We start from the raw sequence: 10,555 nt of genomic DNA, 5'->3' as shown, positions 1-10,555 counted from the left end.
TTTATGATTTTTTCCCATGACAAACAGTGCAAAACTGCAATGTCGTATGTCCAAGAAACTGTATTAAATATAAAATGTTATACTTGGAAGTCTGTAAGAAAAAAAGAGTTTTATAATTATATTATTTTAAAATTGTGATGGTTAAAAGTTAAGATATGTCATTTGGTTGGTAAGAAAAAATAATTGGCATCTTTCGAAACGGTAATATTTTAGTAGGTGCAGTTGGTATTATGTGATTGGATTTTTTTTTTAATATTTTATTGTATTCTGTTTATATTTGATTGTTTCTTGGTAAACATATCCACGGAAGACAGAGGTAACATCAAGTTGTAGGCTTTGAACTGCTTTATTCAGAGATTACAGATGGAGCATAAGCTCTGAGCACTGTGGCCAGTTTGTTCACGTTAGAAGATGGTGGCCATTTGTTTATATAGTATATAGAAATGTAGTTTACTACATACTCTTGTACACAATCATTTTTCTCGAGTCAACAGTCTTTATTTGATTAATATTCATGCACTTTTCCACCACCATACATACGTCACTTATGAGAAAATACGATTTTCTTCATGGAACAGTATGGCGGCGACCTGCTTCCCCCTTACGTCCCCTGGCTTCAGCAGAGATACCTACAAGCTGTGTTCATGCTCCATCTGTAACTTTCTCTAATCTCTAGCTTTATTCTAACCGAATTCTTCTGAAGGAAAAAAAAAAAATCTCGGCTACTCTAGTGGCTGAGAACAACTGAACTCCCGGAGTTCAGTTCCTTTGTTTCAGGGTCTACGGCACTCGTCCGCCTGATCGGCTGGGACGGCCTCGCGTGTGCGAATGACATCTCGAGCTTCCCAGGAGTTCTTCTTTGTCAGAAGAGTCTAGCGGCAGCAATGCTACCTTCCTGCAACTGGTTGCAAATGCCGCACCGCTCACGCTCGTTCCGGGGCCGGCGGCACGATCATATATGTCATCTGAAACTACTAACCATCAAATATGACCTCGTGGCTGAGCGCTCAGCGGCACTTACTTCTAATCATAAGGTTGACGGATCGAATCTCAGCAGGTCCGAATTTTTTTTTGTACTTGTAAAAATAAATACGAGCACGTAACATTTCAAAAGTAATAAATATATTTGAATAATGAATGCAAATAAAAGTAAATTTATTAATTAAATTGTAATTTTCAGGTAAGGACATGATAACCAATGGTCAATTAGGTTAGGTTAGCTACATTATAAATACTTTAAAACTTTGTGGACGGTTGATTTGGTTAGGATAGTTACATTTAAGATACTTGGAAATCATGTAAACGGTTTCCTAGCGCTGGATAGCTACCGATCGGCCAACTTCGGAGAGGATCGGCATTTGCAGCCAGTTGCAGGAAGGTAGCATTGCTGCCGCTAGACTCTTGTTTCTTTGACCCGCCGTGTTGCAGGGCCTGGTTCTAGAAGGAGGGGGGGGGGGGAAGGGGGAGCATATGATGTTCGCCGTCGACGGCCGGTGTCACGTCACACCTCGCGGTCGAGCCGAAGCTGTTGCCAGTTTCTTCCAAACGTGGCTCGAGTCGGTGAGGGGGGGGGGGGGGAAGGGATGGGGGGGAGAGGAGGATAGTCCATCCCTAGCTCAAAATTTCAATTTTTTTTTTTTTTTAATCTGCGGCAGAAACGCGCAGCGTGACACCAGCCTGAGCATGGGGGAGAAACTCTAATTACCGAGACTGAGACCTAGTTTTTTGAAGAAGTTAATGGGCCCGTCCGCTAGATAGTAGTTTTTCAGAATATATTGCTGACATAACTACATTAATTTATTAGGAGAAGTAATGTATAAGCTATTATCAGGCAAACAAACCAGTGAAAATTCACTCTATTATAACTTAATATAACCAAAAAAAAAACGTATTTTTATTATTTGCTGATAGTTATGGGCCCGCCAAACAGATAGCGACCCATGTCGCGTGAAACATGGTTTCAGTTTCCACTGTTAGAGTCGCACTTCTTTATTTCCCTTCGTGTTCTGTGGGCATCAGGCTGGCTTGTGAAGCCTGCCGTGTCGTGTCCTGAGGGACGCGGCGCGCCGCCAGCGCTCCTAGCGGCGGGGCTGGGAGGCTCGCAGGGCAGGAGGTGTCGTCTAATTACGATGTAATGACCGGGCCGCGCCGGGTTGGTTTCGTGCGGCGTTCGCCAGGTAGTGCGGCCGAGCAGGCCTGCCAACCTCGCCAGCCCTCGTCTGGTGTTACGAGTCCCGGCTGATTTTCTGAACGTCTCTGACTTTCTTGCTTGCGCAGATAACCAAACATCATTTTTTGACGTGATAACGTCTTATAAATCGATGAACGCCTGCTGCACGCACGAAAAAGCATGACTCATTGTCACGTTCCGCCTTCAGCCGAGCGTGCAAGAACCGGCCAACCACCGTGCGAGAAAATCTTCTATAATATCAAACAGGTTAAGGCGGGCTTTTTAACTAATTGTTCGTGATTATACTTAAACAAATTATTTAAATTAAATTTGCAAAAAACTGTAAATAATATTTGAAAATGAAAAAGTATGCAATTTTTCTTCAATGTTTTCTTATGACGTTATTACGTAAAATTATCGTCCGTAAACAGACTTTACAGACAACCCCTTTTTTTAATAATGTTCGCAGGCTTTCACGACCATTGTTGAAGTAGCTTGGCTTCTGGGTTGTAGCCGCGTCCTTTGGCGAACAATTCACCGACGTTTCGGTCGACATTGCAGTAGGAAACTGCTCCCTAATGATGGCGACTGCAATGTTGACCGAAACGTCGGTGAATTATTCGCCAAGGATGCGGCTACAACCCAGAAGCCAAGCTACTTCAACATCTTTTTTTCTCGCTGAATTGTGCTATACTTCTGCGTTTGCGTATTTTGAAGTTAAGATTTATCTTAGAATTGTGCTTTAAATAGTCATGTCGAAAGGAAAATTTAATCGAAGTATAACGAAAATATACATGTTTATGGAATGAATCGATGGGGAAAAAAAATAAAAATATAGGTACAGGACAATTCCTGGAATTCGATTTCAAGGGAAATGCTATGGAACTGAGTTTCATTAATTCCTAAATGATCCATATAAATTTGGTTTCGTCCTCACAAGAAACTGCTTCAAATTATTTTCTTTTTGGATTAATTTCATGTACCCGTTTATTTTTTTACGTTTTCATGCTGCGAGAGCCAGCAGAATATCACCACTCGGATCCCGCGGCAAGCAACTCCCCGACATCGCGAGCTGGACTGATCTGAGCTAGACTGATCTGAGCTGGACTGATCTGAGCTGGACTGATCTGAGCTGGACTGATCTGAGCTGGACTGATCTGAGCTGGACTGATCTGAGCTGGACTGATCTGAGCTGGACTGATCTGAGCTGGACTGATCTGAGCTGGACTGATCTGAGCTGGACTGATCTGAGCTGGACTGATCTGAGCTGGACTGATCTGAGCTGGACTGATCTGAGCTGGACTGATCTGAGCTGGACTGATCTGAGCTGGACTGATCTGAGCTGGACTGATCTGAGCTGGACTGATCTGAGCTGGACTGATCTGAGCTGGACTGATCTGAGCTGGACTGATCTGAGCTGGACTGATCTGAGCTGGACTGATCTGAGCTGGACTGATCTGAGCTGGACTGATCTGAGCTAGACTGATCTGAGCTGGACTGATCTGAGCTGGACTGATCTGAGCTGGACTGATCTGAGCTGGACTGATCTGAGCTGGACTGATCTGAGCTGGACTGATCTGAGCTGGACTGATCTGAGCTGGACTGATCTGAGCTGGACTGATCTGAGCTGGACTGATCTGAGCTGGACTGATCTGAGCTGGACTGATCTGAGCTGGACTGATCTGAGCTGGACTGATCTGAGCTGGACTGATCTGAGCTAGACTGATCTGAGCTAGACTGATCTGAGCTAGACTGATCTGAGCTAGACTGATCTGAGCTAGACTGATCTGTCTGGCCGCCTGGCGCAGCGAACACAGCGAACACAAGGCAGCTCTGTGTGTGGCCCCGGAGCACGGCATGTTTCAGACCAGCTCCTCCACAGGAACTCAGGAACTCAGGGACTAGGGAACTCGGGGACTCGGGAACTCAGGAACTCGGGAACTCAGGAACTCGGGAACTCGGGAACTCAGGAACTCGGGAACTCAGGAACTTAGGAACTCGGGAACTCAGGAACTCGGGAACTAAGGAACTCAGGAACTCAGGAACTCAGGAACTCGGGAACTCGGGATCTTGGGATCTTGGGAACTCGGGAACTCAGGAAATCTGGAATTCAGAAACTCTGGAACTCAGGAATTCTGTAACTCGGGAACTCAGGAATTCTGGAACTCGGGAACTCAGGAATTCTGGAACACGGGAACTTGGGATCTCGGGGACTCAGGGACTCAGGAACACAGGAACACGGGAACTCAGGAACTTAGGAACTCGGGAACTCAGGAACTCGGGAACTAAGGAACTCAGGAACTCAGGAAATCAGGAACTCGGGAACTCGGGATCTTGGGATCTTGGGAACTCGGGAACTCAGGAAATCTGGAATTCAGAAACTCTGGAACTCAGGAATTCTGTAACTCGGGAACTCAGGAATTCTGGAACTCGGGAACTCAGGAATTCTGGAACACGGGAACTTGGGATCTCGGGGACTCAGGGACTCAGGAACACAGGAACACGGACTGCCTCACCGCACCCAGCGCAGAGGCGGGTCGGAACAGCTCGCCAGACTGTGACGTCCTCGCCTCGCTGCCTGCTCGAGCACGGCCTCCACTCCCTCTTGTTCGCATCAGTACCTGGGGGCTTTCCTCGTACATTCATCCCGGCAGCCAGGGACGCAAGTCTCTAGCATTCTCTGGGGAAGGGGGGGGGGGGGTGGAGAGGGGAAGTCGCAGCCCGAGACATTTTGCGCGTGAGTTTCAAGCGACACAAGTCATCTCCGGTTGGGTGCTCGTATGCTGCACGATACCGCAAATATTCCGGCCTGTACGCATACAACAAACAGAACAATTAAAAAATATATACAGAAAGTTCTCCGTAAAACGTATTTTTTTACGTTTACTCTTATCAAACCCGTTCCACAGTCACGCTTTCGCAAGCGCAAGCAAGGCCGCCCTGCCCCCCCCCCCCCCTTCCTCACCCACCGGCATGGGATCTACGCCCATGACGGCAGCTCTGAATGCATTTTATGTTTCCTCTCGAATAACAATTTCGAAAATTCCATCCAGCACTGTGATGAATTTTTTTAAATTTAAAAAAAAAAAAAAAAAAAAAAGACTAAAATTGAATAGTTTGAGATAACCTTAGACTTTGATAGTGTGATATGATTTAAAACTTTTTTTTTTGTTAAAACACACAGGCACAGCTCAGATTATTTGTTTAGTGAAGCAACAACCAAGCAGCCATTGCCGACTGACCAACAGGGATGTCGTCATAGCCAGTAGCGGACACAGGGGCGGAGCACCGAGACTTGGCATCGAACCCCGTGGCCCGCGAGGAGTCCCAGGACGCTGAATGCGGCCCCCAACCTCCTGTTCGTGTGCCTATAAATAATACGTTTTGACATAAATTGTGAAAGAACTGACTTTGAAGATTCTCTGCGAAGCTTGGTGACTACAAATGGCCCCGAGTTCAATTAAAATTTAATTTCGAGGGAAATGACCAACATGGCGCATACCAATGAGCTGAAGGAAAAAAAAAAAAGCTTCACTCGGTAACCACTTGATAATTATTCAGACTTGGTCACCCCCTGGAACGTTCTATATATTACCTAAATGCTCTTTGTATTTCAAATTTATTCACTGTTAACTCAAAAAACTAGGACAATAAAATGGTGTGCCCTCGCTGTACAAACGTTCACATTATTGTCCTGTAACTTCTCTAGCAGTAGCATACGGTTGCACGTGACTTACCTTTACTCTCAAATTTCAAACTGACTGTGCGCAGAGATTGTTTCGGAGTTGTGATTGGTTTTTGACGTGACATCTAATAAATCGATGAACGCCGGTTGCACGCACGAAAAAGTGTCCCGTAACGCACATTGTCACGTTACGTTGTGTCCCGTTACGCTCATTGTACGCTTGCGCCGCATCTATCTCTCTTCCACTCGATTGGAACAACCATCGATTTGACTTTTTCAAGGCAAATTAAACTTGAAACACTCCCATTCGTTTCCTGCTTTTCCTATCATCGTCCTATCCTTAACAGAATAACACAGACTGGAAGAAGTTAAATAGCAAACATGTATAAAAGTTATAGTTAAAATAATCTCTTCGTTAAAGTAATAAACATATTTGAATTAATGAGTGTAAATAAAAGTAAATTTACCAATTAAATTGTAGATTTCATTTCACTTCTTCTTTGTATCCATACAAAATAGTGATAATTCAATAATATGATTCAATTTTATTCATAAAAGTATGCAATCATTTTATCAATGTTTTGTTATGACGTTGACGCGTTAAACTATCGTCCGTAAACCGACTTTACAGACAACCAATTTTTTACACTCGGGATCCGAGATGATCCGCGTGGAAAAGTGTCTTCGGCGACGACCGAAGCGCGGCCGCTTCGTCCGGACAGATCAGACACGATGTCTCGAGCCGTGCCAATCCGGTGGGCCGGTGAAGCCATCAATTTGATCGGCCTTCCCCCGCTCAGGACATTAAGTGGAGGATATTAAAACACAACACCATAATTCATCCTTTTATTATTTATTTTTTTACACGAGTGGTTGGTAACATCAATTTTCCCCCTCCCCTTAACACAACTTGTTTCACCGGCTGGAACGGGTTTGAAGCGCCGCCATTTGGTAGCCGTCGCTTAGAGCCTAAACGTGTCCAAGTGGTCGATTAAGCGACCTCCCGCGTGAATAAGAGATACTGGACCGGAGCGACCACCTGCCTCCGGAGGCCGCCACGCGACGGAGCTGGAGATCACGGATGGACACGTTGCCACAAGGGCGTATCCACGGGTCCTCACAACCATATATGTGCAACATCTTAGCACTCGGTACACGGCATTTTGGCGGGAGAACTTTCGTGAACGCGGCGGAAATGTGTTAACAAGCACGGTGCTGCCATCTGTGGTGGATGGCGCGAATCAAAAGTTCACAAATGCAAAGAAATCTTTATCGTATTTACTGTATAATAATTGAACAAGATGGGCCAGTCAATCATGTCCAAAGACGGGGTTTATTATTTTATTTCCAAGTCATTTTCATGGGAGCCGTTCCATTATACAATTTAAAATTTAAGCGAATTCTAGGGGCGGATGAGGAAACTACGTGTGGTTCGAGTCCAGAAATGTAGTTTAAAAAAACAGGTTTCGTACAGTTATCTTGCTTGGCATTATTTGAAAGAATTCTACGTACGTTAAATATCATGAGAAGAAGACATGTTACCGAAGTTGTTTGCACAGCACCGGCAAGAACTGAAAAGCGCGGAAGACTACCATCCTGGAAGTATTCCGCCTGGCCTCTTCGAAAAAGGCGGAAAAGTACTATAACGGAAATCTGCCATACGTTCAAAGGACGAGACGGAATTCTGCCATATTTTCGTATACACTCTATGGAAAGAGTACAGCGGTAGATAGTTATAATTGTTTACAAATTTTTAGTTACTAATGGTTTTAAAAGTGTCACTAATTGTATGATTGCAAGTTTAAATTCTTAATCTAAACCTAGATAACCTATTATGTCTGAAGCATCAAAAATGGTAATAAAACATTTATGTATAATAAAATGTGTATTACTTACTTATTGAACGTCTAGTAAATAGAACATGCAAATTACATTTATATAGGAATGTAGCATATTTAAAATGAATTTAAGAGTCTGTAATTTTAAAATATTAATTTAAGATTTTTTTTGCATACTTTCAATTCTATTACAATCAAAATTAGTTATTTAATTCCAAATTACGACACACTTCATAACGAACTGAAAAATATCCAAACTAACCGCATTAATTTTAACAAACTTCAGGCTTTTTCCTCTCTCTTAAACTCTTGTTTTGGATTGTATACCTTGCAAATTTTATTTAAAACTTAAAGCCTTAATAGTCTTTATCAATAAGTTTTTGAAAATACCAGAATTAAAGTGTCTCGGATCCATAATCACTTGTCTACCCTATGCGCATTATACATCATGAATGACACCATTTTCCATAATTTCCAACTGCAAACATGTGTGGTATATGGTTAAAACCTGTTCATATCTAAATGCATTTTTTATTGCATTTTACAGGCATAAACCATCTTATTTAACATATCCTATTATTTCTCTATTGCTTAAATTTTATTTTTTGTTATAAACTATTTTTATTTCTCATATAATTCGTATTTCTGCTGGTTGTTTTTTTTTGTTTTGATTTAATTTGTATCTCCTTGTTTTGTGCTGCTGTGGACCCTACACGAGTGCCGCGCAGCTGGTTGTACTGCCACTGCTTGCAGGTTGTGCCTACCTGCATAGATTGTTCTCATAGGTGGTGCCTGCTTTTGGGGAAGCCTATCTCACGTAGTTTCGGTTCCCTGCAAGAATTTCCGAAGATTTCCGAAGTTTTGCGTTTTGGCATTAACGCCACTTCAGCCGCTAAATCAGAAGTTTCCAATGAAAACAAGCATGTTGTGACTGACCTAACATAACCTAACCCTTCGATTTTTTTTAATTTCAATTTTTGAGATAAATCCGAAGTTGCACGAACGTGGTAGGGAACCGAAACTACGTGAGTTGTAGGCTTCCCCTGCTTTTGCAGTGCTGACATGCTTGCCGTGCCAGGCCCCACACAGTAATTTCATCTATTGTGTTTTTTTTGTATGTTCATGCCCACCATTTAAGTTACATACATAAATGTCGGTGGTCATATCACTAAAATAAATAATGCAACACATGTCAATCACACAAATTATAGTGTTTGAATGCTGTACCAAAATTTGTTTCCTCAAATATTTCCTTTCAAATCTTTTTCCTGAAACATTCAGTAATTTGAATGCTTTGAGATATGATTAGCCATCTTCACAGTTATTGTTGGAACCTTAAAATACTTAAATGTATCAAACCCAACCCTTTTATGACCAATTTTTTATAAAGATCGAGTTGTAGTCGGGAATTAAACGTACGTGTCTAAAGGAACACAGCATGTAGCACTCAAATGTAACTACCATTGACAAAATGTAATCACACAGCAAATAACACAAATAAAAATTTCAAAAAATACTAAACATTTAATTATATAATTTATTATAAACTGGAAAATTTATTAGAAGTGGACTTTTTTATGCATGTACAGATCACTGTCACACTTGAGGTGGGAATGTGAGGTGTGTCAGCTTGCACGACTTCCTGGACAGCCTACTGACTGGAGAGCAGGTCTTCCATCAGCTGCTTGTACGAGACGTAGTGCAGCCGCGTGACGAGCCGCCCACCATCCTCTACCTCCACCAGCGAGAACACCGGGACCTTCCAGTCGTCCAGGTGCTCGTCTGGGCTCCCCTCCTCCGGTGGCACATCCGGCGCACCGGGATCCTCCCCTGCTTCCGCGAGCTCATAGTCACCTGGGGGCGCATCTTCCCTGAGGTAGCACTCTGCGGTGTAGCTCCTGGGGCTTGCCTCCTTCGAGTCGCCCGAGCAGGCCACGTCAACCATGCCCCGCGGTGACTTCTGGGCTGTACGACCCTCCTCTGCCTCTGCTGGCTCGTAGTCCGGGGACGCCTTCTCCCCGCTGCAGCACTCCGCGGTGTAGCTCCTGGGACTTGCCTCCTTCGAGTCGCCCGAGCAGGCCACGTCAACCATGCCCCGCGGTGACTTCTGGGCTGTACGACCCTCCTCTGCCTCCGCTGGCTCGTAGTCTGGGGGTGCATTCTCCCCGCTGTAGCTCCTAGGGCTTGCCTCCTTCGAGTCGCCCGAGCAGGCCACGTCCATCATGCCCCGCGGTGACTTCTGGGCTGTATGACCCTCCTCTGCCTCCGCTGGCTCGTAGTCGTCCGGGGGCGCATTCTCCCCGCTGCAGCACTCCGCAGCATAGTCGCCCGAGCACGCCACGTCCACCATGCCCCGCGGCGACATCTGGCCCGTGCCTCCCGACATCGTGCCGAGGCAGCTGCTCCCAAGAGCTGGTTCCTCCGCTGCCTGGCCCCTTACTCCTCCCACCAGTCAGAGATCTCTTCTGAAGCCTGGCACGCTTATGTCCACCATGTAGATCGTGTTTTAGATTTTTGCAACTGGTCGCTGACAGCAGTGTTTTCTTCACTTCTCTTCAAGTACAATTTGTAGAAAATTATAGTCTAGGGCATGAATGTTTACTATGTGAGACGTAGTTTCAGAAGCCGGAAAGAAACCAATTTATTGCTGTGGATACAAGACGTGTTTGTTGCAACAATCACGAGCAACATAATTCTTCAACAATGAGTTCTACAATCCTTTATATTGCTAATAACTAGGCCCATGCAAATGTGTTTTTAGTCCAAAACACACAGGAATACGAATACCAAATTATTCTTGAACATGAATATCAAATTCTAATAGTAAAAATTAGAACTAGTATCCCACAAAATTTGAATATG

At 44.1% G+C, this 10,555-nt stretch overlaps 1 protein-coding gene across 1 annotated transcript; it reads right to left on the bottom strand.

Annotated features, from left to right (window-relative positions):
* Positions 1-3,198: 3,198 nt before the first annotated feature.
* On the bottom strand, positions 3,199-10,079 carry LOC134543234 (nucleolar protein dao-5-like). The gene is made up of 4 exons (XM_063388137.1): positions 9,353-10,079; positions 5,413-5,505; positions 4,687-4,748; positions 3,199-3,969 (listed from the first exon to the last, which is right to left on the bottom strand). Exons 1-4 carry the CDS (start codon positions 10,077-10,079, stop codon positions 3,199-3,201), a joined length of 1,653 nt encoding a protein of 550 aa, XP_063244207.1.
* Positions 10,080-10,555: the final 476 nt, after the last annotated feature.

The sequence above is a fragment of the Bacillus rossius genome (genome assembly GCF_032445375.1).
Source record: "Bacillus rossius redtenbacheri isolate Brsri chromosome 9 unlocalized genomic scaffold, Brsri_v3 Brsri_v3_scf9_2, whole genome shotgun sequence".
Lineage (NCBI taxonomy): Eukaryota > Metazoa > Arthropoda > Insecta > Phasmatodea > Bacillidae > Bacillus > Bacillus rossius.
The sequence above is the reverse complement of the archived record's forward strand: the minus strand, read 5'-3'. Positions and strand labels throughout refer to the sequence as shown.

Coding starts and splice junctions, on each gene's coding strand:
- LOC134543234 (XM_063388137.1), bottom strand. CDS start 10,079: ATGTCGGGAGGCACGGGCCAGATGTCGCCGCGGGGCATGGTGGACGTG. Junction 5,506..9,352: donor GATGGAAGACCTGCTCTCCA/GTCAGTAGGCTG, acceptor GGCCGCATTCAG/CGTCCTGGGACTCCTCGCGG. Junction 4,749..5,412: donor CTATGACGACATCCCTGTTG/GTCAGTCGGCAA, acceptor GTGCTCGAGCAG/GCAGCGAGGCGAGGACGTCA.